We start from the raw sequence: 16130 nt of genomic DNA on the forward strand, positions 1-16130 counted from the left end.
AACACTCATTACCTACAAAACCTATTTTAAATTTAGGAAACTATCGGTTCTGTTTTGGTCCTTTTAGTCAGTTGGTCTGCCTTCAACAGCTTAGAGAAACTGAACTGCGGTTGGCTTCTGCATGGTGAAATACTGTGGGATTTGGGGATATTGAGATTCTCTGGAACAAGATAATCGCAGCATCCCAAAATCACTTCATCATGCTGGGTAGTTTGGGCCCCCTTTGCTACCCAGATGGAGGCTGATGCTAGTTGTTGCACGCACGATTATAAACACACAAGCATAGGAGGAAGCAGGCCATGGTAGACCTACTCCTCGGCTATAATTAGCCCTCATGTGGTCACCTCTTTCCCCCTATGTCAGCTGTCAGAGGCATGTCCCATACTGCCAGCCACCACAGCCAACAATGGGAACATTGTTGCTCTGATTTCTCGGCGTCCAGGGTTCGCTTCGCCAATTTGAAAAATCTGCAGCAGAGATAAGTCGAACGATTTATTTGTTTTCAGTTGACTTAGGTGACATGCCATTTGGCTGGTAACGTCACATAGTTTGTAGGACCTATTTTTATACAGTTGTTTTATTTGTTGATAACATTTGTTACATTAAATAATAAAAGTAATTTAAAGGTTTTCTCCAAGGTGATAAGAAGCATTTTCAAGGTGGGGGAAAGGAGGACAGCCTAGCACAAAGGACCTTTTTTTTCAACAAATGTCTTAAAAAGCAATTTTGACAACATTTTATAAATATATAAAAAAAGAAGTGTTAAAAGTATACATTTTTCAGTAGTTCTCACACATCATTCACACCCGTAAATGATTGACGGGTCTTGCGTCCTTTTAGCATGTGCTGGAAACGTCCATGAGCCAATAGCATGATGACCGCATCCACCTTCCAAAGCACTCACCTATCAAGACCTCATCCAGACCTGTGAAGCGTGCAGACGCCCAGGCCTGACGCCTCCAGATAATGAAGCCGTTAAGACAACCCCATTGGACGGCGAACCTTTCCCCCGCCGTCCCTCTGCTATTCATAGCCACTATTCTTGCTGAAGAATCTACATGTAGGGAAAGTGAGCCTGTGCAATAGCACGCTGCAGGAGATACATACGCACAGCTCACAGCCGCCAATAGATGTCTTTTAATGTTTTGCAAAGGGGTTTTAAATAAAGTTTATGCAGTTGTAAAACCCATGTGATTTTTTTCTTTTTGAATTTTATGAAACTAATCAACTAATCAATCATCATACTATCGACAGTGATGTTCCACGCTATAATAGGCAGACAGATTGATAATGCTTACATAATAACTGATGTTAAATTGACTATTATCAACACATCTTCATGTGCAAATGTTAAGAATATCTTGCAAATAAACTTCATTGTTTATCTTACAAGTAAACCAATTTCTTTTAATACTTTTTCTGAAATCATTTAAGTCAATCATCATGTTATTGTTTACAGATAGGTTTGATTAGGGGTCATCAATCAAGCACAAAGATATTTATATATTAAACTAATATTTGAGTTCAAACTGAAAAATGAAAATTGTTGGTAAGATAAGAAAGGTTGTAATCAAAATATCACTTGGTAGTAAGTTGTGTGGGTTTTTATTTCTTTGTTCAACAGCTTCCAGATGTTAGCCATACTCAGCTGGCTAGACTGCTAGAAACACAATGATCCAATGGGTGGAGAACCAAGATGGCCGCTCGGTGAACAAGGCCCATTGGCCATTCAAGAGCCTGGGCTATTTGTTCCTACATTGGAAAGGAATGTGGGGGGAGAGCTGCCATCATATATTATAAATGGAGAACCAACCCCATACATTGTGTACATTAGTTTGCATTAGATGACTCAGTCTCATGGTTATTGCATAATAAAACCTCTTATTGGCTGATTGGTTTTTCTGGGCCTTGCTATTGTAGAGTTGATGCGTCACACCTGTACTCGCTTATGGGAACTGAATTGAAGATGCGTTTACAGTGGAGCCGGTACTTTGAACCCTGGGTGTCAAAGTCACTGGACTGAACAGTGCATCAGTTAACTGTCTGGGGCTATCTTCTTTATGCCATCGGTTATTTAGACAAAAAATAATAATAATTAGAAAGCTACCTCATATTTTACTGTAAATAATAAACATTACAACAGGCCCAAGAAGTTGTGTTTAAAAATATTGTATTTTTAAACACACATTATTATTAATCAATTCATAGTTTCTTAATATGCTTAAAGGTTGTACAGCAGGATCAAACCTGAAATAACGAAAAAGGAATGTATCCACGACACACGTATTGAAAATGTCCAAAAAGTGTACTAAACACACACATCTCAAAGTCAGCTAATACAATCATGAATCATTGTTTATGTTCCGCGGAAACTGTTGTGAAACCAAACTAACATTTTGCAGGCAGGAATCAAAGCCAACGTCCCTCAGTCACTTGCAAACGGGCTGGAATAAGCAAGATAAGGAACATTTGAAACTGTTTTTCAAGCAACTAAACCACAAATCCACTTAATAAAAAACAAACAGAAGACGACAACACATAAATGGTCGTCAATCATCTGGCCGAAAGGGAGATTGTGTTTAAAGCCAGACATAGAACAGCTGTGTTGGGTCACAAGCAGGGATGGACTGGCCCAAAAATTTGGCCCGGGACTTTGGGTTGGAGAGGCCTTTTATGAGACCGCAGGAATAGCGTGCGTAGAATTTTGCCCCGGTGTAAAATAATAAAAATGAGTCCTTATCCGTGGATATGTGCATTGCAACTGCATGTCAATGTTGGGATGTGCATGTGTTTAGAATATTGTGAAGATCACTGGGAAATATTTTATAAGCAATCTTGTCCATGTACAAAATATTAGAAATTGCATGTGCCTAGAAAGGTAAATCAAGGCTGAAAATGATCTAAATAGTGCAAGATAGAATTATTTTAGTGGATAAAAATTGTCATTGACACATACACAGGGTTTGGGAGATGGGGGCGGGCCGGGGTTTGTTGTCCGTTGCTGTGGTTACCGGTGTTGAAGTGTTCCAATGGTTTATTAGCGGTGGTATCTAATAAATCGCTCTCTAATCAATACTTCATTCACTGCCTCTTCCGTGGGCATTACAATATTATGAATAGTTCTCGACGTCTCTGGTAGGGCCTACTTCCATAATTAGTTTAAGTCATTATTATATTGCCAAACATGCTCGCTAGTGCACCTGTCATAGCTATGCTGCTGTGTCCTGTTCCCGCATCACCATTGGTCTCGCTGACAGGGGCGTCGCCGTCAACCTTGGCTTTTCCACGGAAATGGTCGGTTAATTTAGCACATTTGGCTGCGTCTTGCTCTAACATTTTTTTCCTTTTCAACCTCAACTTCTGAGTGCCACCCAATTCTTTTTCCTCTCCAACCCCTTTTTGACATTTTCGTATTTCGGTGTAACTTCAGTGAGATCAACGAGAAGTAAGTGACCCGGCCGTGTGTCAGGCTGAGCCAATCAGAAATGACAGACCGCGGAGCAGTCCAAGTTGGGAGGGGCCGTTCGGCCGCTCGCTTTGGCCGCTCGCTTTGCCCCCATACACTGTGGGGGTGCTCCCCCCTCTAAATTGACAGTAATACATCGGCCCAGTTTCACCGTCAGGCAAGAGCTCCGTTTCGCACTGTAAGCAAATATCCGGCCGCAGGCCGTCCCAAATCACGGCTTACTTAACTTTTTCATATTTTTTTTACATCTTTTACAACAAAAAATATAATATAAATATGTAATAAAAATAATAATAATAATAATAATAATAAAAAAAATCGACAAGAATTACGGCCGGCCGGCTCGGCCTGAAATCGACCGGCCGTTCGGGAAATCTCCCGAACCTCCCGATGGCCAGTCCGCCCCTGGTCACAAGTGCATTGGTTCCACCGCCCGCTTTAATGAAATCATGCGTTAAAAAGACAGTGTGAGTAGCTGTTGCTGCTGCTAGCTTTACACAAGAGCCCAATCTTCTAAAACCGGTTCTTTTTTATTTCAGTTAAGGCTTTTAGAGCGATCATTATGGACCTGACTGCGACGCAAGGCGTCCAATTTGTGCAGTTCCTTTTTCTCTAGCTGATGTATTATCAACCAAATAAAGGTTTTAAGTTTAGAGAACTTATCTTGTGCTTCTTTATATGAAGAACATATATAATTGTTATGACTTTAACATGACAAAGAGCTGTGCACACAAACACATAAACAATAGTTCTCTGTCGCCCAGTCCTTGTAACTTGACATTCACATGGAAAGACATGTTTCACCAATGCATGTAGTTATGTATATGTTGTGAAAGAAAATGTGTATTCTTTGTCAAAGCTGAAGCAAATAATGTTATTTCTCAATTGATGGTCAGTGATCAAAGAGTGCATCACATCAGATAATCTGTCCATTGCAACAACTTAAGGTGTTTAATAACTGTGTCTATACAACGCCGCAGAGCTAATACCCACCTCTGATTGGCTTAGCACCATAAAGGTCAAACTCTATTAAATTCTTCCAGCTGAACGCACATGTGCACTGAACTGAGGGACGTTTTGACAGATATTTTACATTGATTACACAAGCTCACGATCGCTTAAACCTCATTTGTATTTCAACACAGGCACATCTGGATGAATAAGATACCTAATCACACAACGACTGATGAGCGCATTTATTTACCGAAGAATTTGAAACAAACAACACTCATAAATACAGATCAATTCATGTGCATACATGTGGAGTGCTGGTTTAAAAGAGGCATCATATTTGGCATTTCATAGTGTTTGCCATGTGAGGGTGCATTTTGAAAGGTTTATTAATTTCTACGCTGTGTTGGAGTAAGCTGCTAACTATGTTCAGGCCTATTTACCATGTCTGTATGATCTTTTTGTTTAATATTATTTAGAAAGGTATATCTTATCTTACCTTAATTTAGTTTACCATACCCTTATCTACCATACATTATGGTACCTAACTATCTATCCACTCTCCTAACTCTCAACGATAACTTAACGGTTGAATACCACATCTTATTGACTAGCAGTAATATTGCTTGATCACAGGCCTAATGGTAAGCCAAAGAGATGAAGTGATGAAGTGTGTATTATTCCCCTGCCTTGTAGCAATCGCTCGGTAATTTGAACATTGTATGAAGATAATTGCTGCTTTTGCGTAGTTTCCAATTGAACATTTTGGTCATTACCGAAGGCTGCAGAGCATGAATTCATCAAAAAATTCAGAACAAGACAGAAAGTACAACGAAATTACTTTTATTTGCAGACTCATATCGAGTATATAACGAGTATTCTGTATTTGACGTGTCAAAATGAGGCAGGCTTTTTGCGTGAAGAAGTCACCAGTGAGTCTCCAAGTCTCCGACAGACCATGAGGAGCAGGAGCCCTGGAATAGGAGGAGGAGGAGGGGGAGGTGGAGGAGGAGGAGGAGGGGGAGGAAGAGGAAGTGGAGGAGGAGGAGGAGGAGGGGGAGGTGGAGGAGGAGGAGGGGGAGGAAGAGGAGGTGGAGGAAAAGGAGGAGGTGGAGGAGGAGGAGGTGGAAGAGGAGGTGGAGGAGGAGGAGGGGGAGGAAGAGGAGGTGGAGGAGGGGGAGGTGGAGGAAAAGGAGGAGGTGGAGGAAAAGGAGGAGGTGGAGGAGAAGGTGGAGGAAAAGGAGGAGGTGGAGGAGGAGGTGTCGGAGTCCACGGCGGAGACGATGATGCTGATGAAAGAGGAGAGGGCCTCCACCCAGAGTCTATGCCTCCCAGCAGGGCCGGTACACCCTCCCCACCATGCACCTCATGGTGTCCCGCTTGCGGAGGGCCATCCCGGGCTCCAGCCCCATCAACCGCTCCCGGCGCTCCAGCGTCAGGCCGCCGTCCCCGGCCTTCGTCTGCTGCTGCTGCTGCTTGTAGTAGGACAGCCCTCGGTCCAGCGCCCTCAGGTTCCTCAGCACCGCCGCGTCGGCCATCATCACGATCACTCTGGGACCCCCGCTTCGGCCCACCGTGACGGCGGGGTCGTCGCCGGCCAGGGACTGCTCCGCTGCCTCCTCGCCGAGGAGCAAGGAGCTCAGGGTGTCCTGCTCCAAGGAGGCGTCGCCGTCGTCCACGTTCCGGCTCAGGGGCCCGGCGGCGGCCGCGGCGTAGCACTGGAAGAGGAGCGCGGCGGCGAAGAGGGAGGGCATCACGGCGGACTGTCTCATGGCGGTGGCGGTAGCGGTGGTTCTCGGTCGGATCTGTTTTTCCCGGTGTGTGTGTGTGTGGGGGGGGGGGGGTGGAGAGCTGGTTAGCAGGTGGCTGGAGATGAGGCAGGTGAAGCTCTGGCGTTGCTGCTCTGAACATCGGTGGTTCGCGGACAGGCTTTTATAGCGTTCAGACCTATGGGATTAGCCGGGTCGGGACCGTGCTTGGGTTTCGGCGTCGGCGTCGGCGTTCCCCCCCCCCCCGCGGAGAACCGGATGTTATCTCAAAGACTTAGAAGGATGGGATGATGAGACTCTCAAGTGTTTTGGTGGAGACCGGCGACGAGTTCACGCCGCAGAGCTTGGAGGTACGTTGGTCAGATGCGTCGGGGAACAGTAGGACTTCGTTGAAGGGGTGGGCAACACAAAGGGTACGACATTAATCCAAAAAAACATTGCCCTTTAAAACAACACGGGTGCATTACTCACCTGTGGCCCCCTGTGTGGAAGGAGCTGTTCCCTGAAATGAGTTATCCTCCCGTGGCATTGTGGTGAACCTCGTTCAATCAGGGCTCTTCAGATGGGTATTGGAAGGCTAACACAAAGCAAACAGAATTCTTGAAACGTTGGAGTGTTTGTGGAAGGGATTTTGAGCCACAACGGTATTGTTGTGGGAAAAACTCTTCACGGATCAATTAAGATGTTTTTTGGAGCATAGGATTATATGGAACATAATACACTGCGACCCTGTGAACCTATAGTGCTCTATGATTTGAATTGATTGATTGTAATAATGGCGAAAGTGGGTTGATTGCCATCAACAACACGTTTGTTGAATGGTACATAATACTGCAAAGGCAGCGGGTCATAGGCTCCATCACCATTATGTTGCCTCATTCTGTGAAAGAAATTTACTTTGAAAATCTTTGAGATTGCCACACTAAAGCACGTCACGGTTCATTTTCTGTTTATTGCGGTGTTGTTGTTGAGCAAGTAAAGCGTCACAAATTGAACACATCCCGCTTTGACGCTTGAAAAAATGTAGAGACCTAGTCTCTCTAAAGACCTAGTAGCAAACAGTTACGTTGTTTTTCCTTTTAATACACACTACAAATACATATTGTGAATGTTTCCTAGAATCGAATGCACGAGTTACTACATGTTCTCATGATCTCATTCTGAAAAACCATGAATTTGAAAAAAACGAATTATGAATCAACGAGGTTATGCATAGTGTTCAGAATTACATGCATAATCATAAGACATAATGCAGCTAGAACCATTACCAGAAAATGTAAAACTGTGTGTTGCCCTAGATTTCACATTTCCAATTTCTTAATTCATTCCTCTGTACAAAATGTCAATCAATGCTAATGTTTCACTCCTTTTTGTCTTCTTTTTTTCAGCAGGCACGGGCAGAAAGTCAACTTCCTACAATTAGGGAGTCTTTATTTTTCTTCCTTTACTGGAAACCAGAGAAAGTAAAGAGAGGAGGAGAGACCCATCCATGTGGCCAAGGATGCAGGAATTATCTCAAGGTGTGTGTGTGTGTGTGTGTGTGTGTGTGTGTGTGTGTGTGTGTGTGTGTGTGTGTGTGTGTGTGTGTGTGTGTGTGTGTGTGTGTGTGTGTGTGTGTGTGTGTGTGTGCAGTGATTGTGCTGGTAGGGGTGTGAAAATATGCCATGTTTTTAACAAAGACACTGACTCACATCCTGCTGCGTTCTATAACAACACAGTAAAAGACAGCCCAGACTGCAGTGTTATTCCAGCTAAATCAATACAGCCACACGTCAGTAGTATATACTATATGCAAACACTAGAATGCAACAGAGCTGCAGATTAAGCTATGATCCTGTTAAAAGTCCAGCAGTTACCGCATTCAGAACGTGTCTCAGTTTTCTTGCTTTCAATGACTAATTAAAGGTTCTTTTGTCTCCCTTTCCACTTATAATCTGTTCAGCCGTCTATCTATCGATGTCAGTCTGTCTGCCTCTTTGTCCGTGCACCCCTCCAAACCTTCATCTAAACTTTCTTTCTTTCTTTCATCCATCCATCCATCCATCCATCCATCCATCCATCCATCCAACCATGCATTATTCAATCAATCCCTTTATCCATTAATCCATTCTCCTTCCTCCTTCCTTGTTCAGCTTTTATGGTCGTCGTGCCACAGGGCCTATGCACGGTCCACACAGACCTGGGAGAGTGAGTGGTTGGTCGACACAGCGGAGTCTTAATGTAATCTCTAACCTAATACCCTAACTAACCCCCTCTTACCTTTTACCTAAACGACCCACCTCTTACCTATAACCTAAACTAACCACCTCTAACCTATTACCTAAAGTTGAGGTAGTAGGTTAGAGGTGTTCGGTTTATGTTAAAGGTAAGAGGTGGGTCGTTTAGGTCCTGTACGGACCACCTCTTACCTATTACCTAACTAACCACCTCTAGCCTACTACCTAAACTAACCACCTCTAACCTATTACCTTATCTAACACCTCTAAACGAACCACCTCTAACCTACTACCTAACTAACCACCTCTAACCTATTACCTTATCTAACACCTCTAAACGAACCACCTCTAACCTACTACCTAAACTAACCACCTCTAACCTAATACCTTATCTAACACCTCTAAACGAACCACCTCTAACCTACTACCTAAACTAACCACCTCTAACCTAATACCTTATCTAACACCTCTAAACTAACCACCTCTAACCTAATACCTTATCTAACACCTCTAAACTAACCACCTCTAACCTAATACCTTATCTAACACCTCTAAACTAACCACCTCTAACCTAATACCTTATCTAACACCTCTAAACTAACCACCTCTAACCTAATACCTTATCTAACACCTCTAAACGAACCACCTCTAACCTACTACCTAAACTAACCACCTCTAACCTAATACCTTATCTAACACCTCTAAACTAACCACCTCTAACCTAATACCTTATCTAACACCTCTAAACTAACCACCTCTAACCTAATACCTTAGCGAACCCCCTCTAACCTATTACCTAAACTAACCACCTCTTACATATTGCCTAAACTAACCACCTCTAACCTATTACCTGTCCTAAACTAACAACTTCTAACCTATTACCTAAACGAACCACTTCTAACCTAATAGCAAAACATAACCATCTCTAACCCAACATCAAAACGTAGCCGTCTTTCTTAAAGTTAACCATCTCTAACCCCATATCTAAACTTAGCCATCTCAGTTGTGTCCATTTAGTCTCTCCCCCCCTTTGTGCTCCAGCTGCCCCCTGAGATCCCTCAGCATCCCAAAGGCAGTGTGGTGGAAATACCCTGCCCCCCCCCCCCCCCCCCCCCCCCATGACACTGATGGTTGAACACAGGTTCTTTATAACAACCCATGAACCTATATTCAACGCATTTCGTTATTCTATATCGATTAATGCACAGCAGCAAATACAAATCAATAGGATGATCATCAAAATATGAGCCGATGGGGAACAACTGAAGTGAAGGGGAACGATTAAAAAGAGGCAGTCCAAATATTGTGGAAGAACACCAGAGTATGTTCGGATTACATAGCAGAAATAGAGACATCCAACACAATACCTAGACAGTCGTTCGTTGACAAGAGGAATTTCACATAATTTTAATAGCAGGCCAGTCACAAAGGCAAAGCCGTACTTTCAGCCTCTAAGGGCTTCTGGGGGGAAAAAGAGAAAAGGAAAGAAACAAAAAAAAGACACACCTACATAGCTCATCAATAGATATGCTGCAGAGGCAGCCGCTGGTCGCCATGGAGATTGGTCAATGAACATGTAATCACAACTGCAACACAGAAATAGCAGCATTATCTCTCCGGGCTTTCGTTCAGAGGGGAGAGCAGGACTAGCTGCGGCTGTGTGACATGATAGGTCTTAGGAGAAACGTGTTTATCCACGGCATGTTGATAATCCCCTTATGAAACCAAACCCAGACCCAGTAACACTAGCGTACAAATTTTAATACGAGGTGGGTGTGTGTGTGTGTGTGTGTGTGTGTGGGGGGGGGGGGGGGGGTTTGTGTGTGTGTGTGTGTGTGTGTGTGTGTGTGTGTGTGTGTGTGTGTGTGTGTGTGTGTGTGTGTGTGTGTGTGTGTGTCAGTGTGTGTGTGTGTGTGTGTGTGTGTGTGTGTGTGTGTGTGTGTGTGTGTGTGTGTGTGTGTGTGTGTGTGTGTGTGACGTCCCACCACTTTAAGCTTAAATTGTCGTATTAACATGTCATCCACTTCCTTTTACCCCTCACAGTGAGCACAGAGTTAAGATACTTTGATTGAATAATGGCTTTGGTTGCGTAAATCTTTTTCTTTTTTTTTTAGGGAGGAGTTTGAGAGTCCACATTTTGTAACCATAACGTCAAGAGTAAATAGTCGTCAACATTTTCCATGAGGTCACATCATGTCAGAATAACAGATGATACCAGAGAACCACGATCATACATGTCACAGCATCGGGCCCCCATCCTCCCCGTTTACTTTTGTTACTTGAAGTTGCTCTACTTTTTAAATTCTGGTTAATATACAAAAAAAAAGAGACGGACACAAAGATATTGATGTTTTTCAATATAGGAAATGTCTGCTTGGTGCTGGACTATCATGTGCTACACAAAGTAAAGCTAAGTAATAAGGTCCTCTCTTGATTTTTGGCTGCAGTAAGAGAAGTGGCTGGAACTAATCTAATCTGACATAAAAGAGAATACATTGGTCATCCAAACTGTCCACAGAATTTTACTGAGATGTAAGGAATGTGCATCATCATTATTTTACAGAAAAAAAAAATCACGCTTTTCTGAGAAATCATTTTCAGAATGGACCGAAATCAAATGTACCGTAATCAAGCCAAGGCCTACTTTAAAACGCTGATTATAAGCAATCAAGAGCCTTGTCATATTTTCCTCTAACTTTTCTCCAGAGTAAAATCAGTAGCCTATCACAAGTCAAGAACATTCGACTTATTCAGAAAAAGTAGCCTCTCTTATATCAGGCCTTTATGACTGTTTGAATAGAAAATACTGAAGTCTGTAATTCTGCATGTGAGTAACCTATCAGTTGCAGATTTTCATATATGAATATTTTGCCTCATGTTCTCAGACAAGTTTGGAAGATAAAATAAACAGTTCAATGCCACCCTAATTCATGGCTAAGAGTTACACCTACATGTGTATCTGGGTCAACATACACATAGAAGTGGAAGTAAAACGTCTACTTTAAAAAGCAATCTTCTCGATCTCATCTCGTGGGTGTACGGGGAACAAGTGGGGACGTGTCCACGAGTAATGAATAACAACCCGCCGACACGTGTGGAGCTGACGTGCAGGTTGTATCAACTTCCAGAAGGAATGTGATAGCGAGAAGGCGTTGTCATGGTGATCCGCCGGACAACAGTGTCCACAGCCACAGGTCGTCCCTGACCGGCTCGCGGGGCTCGTCGATTCGCTTGTTTTCGTTTCTAACCCGTTGCTATCGCAAAGACGCGCCTCTAATACAGCGGTCCGTTTACCAGTTCAATGGATTGATTGACAACGAGGACTTCGACTGCCGCTATGGAGAAGAAAGTTGGAAAGTGTCTATTGGACAATTGGGTGGAAGAGGTCAGTATGTTTAGTATAGCGCATATGCGTATTTCGCCGTAGTGAATCATAAGCATTTTAATCATCAATTCAGTCAATTATCAATGATTGTTCGCAATACAATTCCTAAAATCTGTAAAAAAACAAAACAAAAAAAGCTGACCCTTTAAGTTTGTGCGGCATGTGTGTTTGTCTGTGTGTGCATGTTTTTGTGTGTGTGGCATTTTTCCAGTTTCTTATTCATATTACAAGAACCTGCAGCTTAATCATACAAGTATTTGTTGAACGTCATGTACACACACACACACACACACACACACACACACACACACACACACACACACACACACACACACACACACACACACACACACACACACACACACACACACACACACACACACACACACACACACACACACACACACACACACACACACACACACACACACACACACACAAAGCCATGAGCAGTGTGTCTGTGTGTCCATGTAGAGGGCAGTAGCTGATTTAGCGGACGATGCGTCCCAAGAACAGATTCAGAGAGACGGTCACCGGGGCATTTTCTCAATTAATCTGGAGAGCAAAATGGAAGATATCACCTCCCTGAAGTCAGCCTACACGCCCCCCGTGGCCCCTGGGGTGAGGGAGCGCGGTACGTTGGTCATATGTGTCGTATATCATGTTATAAGGCTGTTCATGGACAAACCGCTGGGGAGATGTCGTTCTCTTGGGTGATGAACAGCATTTATTAGCATAATAAATAAACATCACCTTCTTTTCTCTCAGTTTAATCTCTTTTTGGGCCTCTTTGCGTTGCAGGTATCAGAGGAGAACTTCTGGCCAAATTGATCACTCAGAGAATAAGGTTATATTTTTAATTTTTATGTTTTCAGCAAATGTTTTCCCATCCCTTTATTAGATGTTTTGCCTCTAAGAACAGCCTTGGCCCAGATCTATTTTGCAACCCTTGAAACCCTTTAAGACGAATACTCAATCACTTGAAATGGCTTATTTGGAAATGGGTCTGTTTTGGCACTGATAATGGCGGCAAATTGCCAGAGCTATCTTAAAAACCCATCTCTGGACCCACGCCAACATCTTTACATGTGCTCACGAGTCACACATTTACACAAAGTGCTTTTCTGTACATAAAGCACAACCATTACTTGTTGTGTGTTTGTATGCGTAGGCTATTGACACCCCAATCATCACAAAATACACACAGTGCTTGTCCTTCGGGCCCGTTTGTGATGTTGAAGTAGGCCTACTACTTGTTTCTGGCCCGTGTGTTTGCAGTGAGGAGGTGCATGCAGAGTTCAACCCTGTGACTCCCACCACAGACTTCTCCTCCACCACACACAGGGATTTCACCGGTGGAGGATTCGTGCCTCTTCCTCCCACAACCACGAAGGTATCGGAAATCGGATCATTGACCTTTTTGCTGTGGTTATAATTCGGTCCCCTGTAGCCATCCCTTTAGTTCAAATATTTTGTTAAAACAAATTGTTCAGGGGGAGCTGAAGAACTATACCGAATGACCAAACAAAAGATGTTGGAGCAAATCTTTATGACCGCGATAATACAAATTACATTGCGCAGTGTGTAATCATGAATTAAGTGACAGAGGCACTGTCACTGAACTGAGTAAATGTTCATCCTAATTCCCTAGAAGGAGTTTACTTTGACGCCAAACTGAGCAACAGTTTGCCAATCCTTTCCAATCTCACGTCTCAAGCCAAACTGTGCAGACAAAAAGCGAACAAGGATAACATTATGATTTGCCATGCTGACATTCTCTTCACTGTTGTGTGAGTGGGATGTTTTCAGTCCTCCTATAATGGACTTTAGTCGGTGCAATCAGCGAAATCCAATTCCCGACGTTTTTGTGTTTTCTCGTCAACAGAATCACGATTACAAATGCGACCAGGCGATTACATTTTGGAGCGAGAACCATCAGCACATTCAGGTCTGTTACGACAGAGAAACCACAACACACGCGCGCGCACGCACGCACGAACGCAAGCGCAACGAACAAACATGTGCACATACACTCACACACACAAACACACACACACACGCAAACACACACAAACACGAACACAGCTTCAAGATCCAACATACCTCTCTCTTCCATTGCATTCATAAATAAAGGTCATCTCTTCCCATGATGCATTACCTAGATTGCACATGCTTCATCGACTGTTTCTGTTTCTGTTCTTTTCTTTTAATTCCTCCCCCTTATGCACATTCATACTTGGCTGCTTGCGATTCTATTCTTTAACGGATGCTTGACTCGCTGATTGTCAAAGATTAACTTTCTTTGTTTGCGGCAGAATTAAAGGCTACAGCAAATTCTGCAAAAGTAGAATTACATTGAAACATTGTTTTGGTTGTTCTGTTTTCAGAGAACGACTGCAGTTCGAACAATGGACAGCCCTTTCAAGAGGTGCGCTCAATTCAGCACCCCTATAACCCAGCAGTTAAATGACCAGTAACCCCCCCCCCCCCCCCAGACCCCATCATAAGCATAGAAAAGGACATATAGCGATGAGCACCACAAAAACTTCAACCATCTCACTGCTGCCAATGGGAGCGCTCCTGTTAACTTTATAGCATCACAGAACAACGCTTTCGAAATGTAACAAATAAATAGCATTTGTAACATGCCATGTTAATAAAACAGAAAACCAAATGATGGCTATCCGATTTCACGAACACTTTGAGTTATTAAAAGACGAGTACCTCTGAGAGCATGAGAAATTCTAGACTCTACGGTTACTTTCATAAATTCCCAGATAATGACTTAATTAATAGATAGGCTACTAACCTGCCCGTGTATCTGTCCTGTTTACACTTCGGTCTGTTGTCATGCCGTCCCCGGCTTTAACATTAAATACAGCAAATCGATGATGTTCAAAGAGACTACTACATGTAATGAGTCAATTATTATTGAACCAACTGACACTAAGATAATTAGCTGAAAGAGATAATGGGTTACAGGCGGTAGTGTGTTATGTAGTACATTATGTAGTACATTATGCTCCATGTCAGATATACAGATGCAGGCTAGGGGTGTGAGGTAGTGAATGACACAGCCAGATGTGCGCTCCTGTCAGTCCACAGGGCCTCACCGCTGAGCATCGATGATCCATTGTTTCATGCTCCGATGGGTATGGAGGCAGGTAGCTATGGCGACCAAGCCATTTTAGTCTATATCAATGTATTTCCCGCCCAAAAGCAAACCAGACGATTATCTCAGTGTTAAGGAAAGACAAGGTGCTAGAATAGTAGTGGGATTTTACATTACGTCATACCGAATGCCGGAGCTTTATGAACTGTATACTAAATGAGAGGTGAAATTATCTTTATTTTTAATTGGTCTAAGATGGTGTGCGTTTGAGGAAAAGGTCTTGAATTAATGACATCAACGAAGAAACCCTCATATTGTCCGTGCTTCCGAATCTATATATTTTGATCCCAGGTAGTGAAGCTGCAATGCACACTTGAATTTGTTCCTTATCTTTCTGCCAGAGAGCCTCAGATATGAGACGCTGTGCAGAGTGACTGCGTTCCCGTGTATTTAGAACGCCTGGTGGGCTGTGATACGTTTATAGGTCACTTATCATGCCTTTAGTATCCAGGTGTGACCCTAGTTTGCTCTCGCACATCTCCATGCATACCTCTCTCTCTCTCTCTCTCGCTCAACCATTACAAACCTCTCTCTCTCTCTCTCTCTCGCACGCTCTCTCGACCATTACGAGCCGTGAGCAGCATGCCTGTGTGTGTGTGGGTGAGTGGGAGGTAATTACAGTCATGCAGGTGCAGAAAAGTTGCGCCCCTGCTGAGATTAAAACATATTTGCCCACACACTGTTGCCGCAAACCCCACACACTCACGTACACACACACACACACGCACGCAAACACACACACACACACACACACACACACACACACACACACACACACACACACACACACACACACACACACACACACACACACACACACACACAGATACACATACAGATACACATATATACACACACACTGGAAGACATGTGCCCACAAATCTTGACACACTCACTCACAAGGAGACACACACCCACACACACAGGGATAGACAGACAGACAGACACACACAAACACACAGGGAGACATGTGCCCTAAGCCTGCCCACAGATCTTGACACACTCACTCACAAGGAAGCACACACACACACACACACACACACACACACACACACACACACACACACACACACACACACACACACACACACACACACACACAGGGACAGACGGACGCTGCAGGGCTCTTGCCCTCGGTCCACGGTGGACTGTAGATGTCTCTGATGAGCAG

General features: G+C 43.5%; 2 protein-coding genes across 2 annotated transcripts; one reads left to right on the plus strand and one right to left on the minus strand.

Moving 5' to 3' along the window:
* Positions 1-4647: 4647 nt before the first annotated feature.
* pmchl (pro-melanin-concentrating hormone, like) lies at positions 4648-6526 on the minus strand. The gene has a single exon (XM_060050152.1). The coding sequence runs from the start codon at positions 6187-6189 to the stop codon at positions 5740-5742; it is 450 nt and encodes a 149-aa protein (XP_059906135.1). The 5' UTR covers positions 6190-6526; the 3' UTR covers positions 4648-5739.
* Positions 6527-11504: 4978 nt separating this feature from the next.
* Positions 11505-14691, plus strand: spag8 (sperm associated antigen 8). The gene is made up of 6 exons (XM_060050161.1): positions 11505-11787; positions 12262-12421; positions 12589-12634; positions 13066-13180; positions 13673-13735; positions 14175-14691. Exons 1-6 carry the CDS (start codon positions 11740-11742, stop codon positions 14262-14264), a joined length of 522 nt encoding a protein of 173 aa, XP_059906144.1. The 5' UTR covers positions 11505-11739; the 3' UTR covers positions 14265-14691.
* The last annotated feature ends 1439 nt before the right edge of the window (positions 14692-16130 follow it).

Source organism: Gadus macrocephalus, chromosome 4 (assembly GCF_031168955.1).
Source record: "Gadus macrocephalus chromosome 4, ASM3116895v1".
Taxonomy (NCBI): Eukaryota; Metazoa; Chordata; class Actinopteri; order Gadiformes; family Gadidae; genus Gadus; species Gadus macrocephalus.

What these genes read in the sequence shown, in the direction of transcription:
- pmchl (XM_060050152.1), bottom strand. Translation starts at nt 6,189, where the DNA reads ATGAGACAGTCCGCCGTGATGCCCTCCCTCTTCGCCGCCGCGCTCCTC.
- spag8 (XM_060050161.1), top strand. Translation starts at nt 11,740, where the DNA reads ATGGAGAAGAAAGTTGGAAAGTGTCTATTGGACAATTGGGTGGAAGAG. An exon ending in TTCCTCCCACAACCACGAAG is followed by an intron (nt 13,181 to 13,672) that starts GTATCGGAAATC and finishes TCTCGTCAACAG; the next exon opens with AATCACGATTACAAATGCGA. An exon ending in AGAACCATCAGCACATTCAG is followed by an intron (nt 13,736 to 14,174) that starts GTCTGTTACGAC and finishes TTCTGTTTTCAG; the next exon opens with AGAACGACTGCAGTTCGAAC.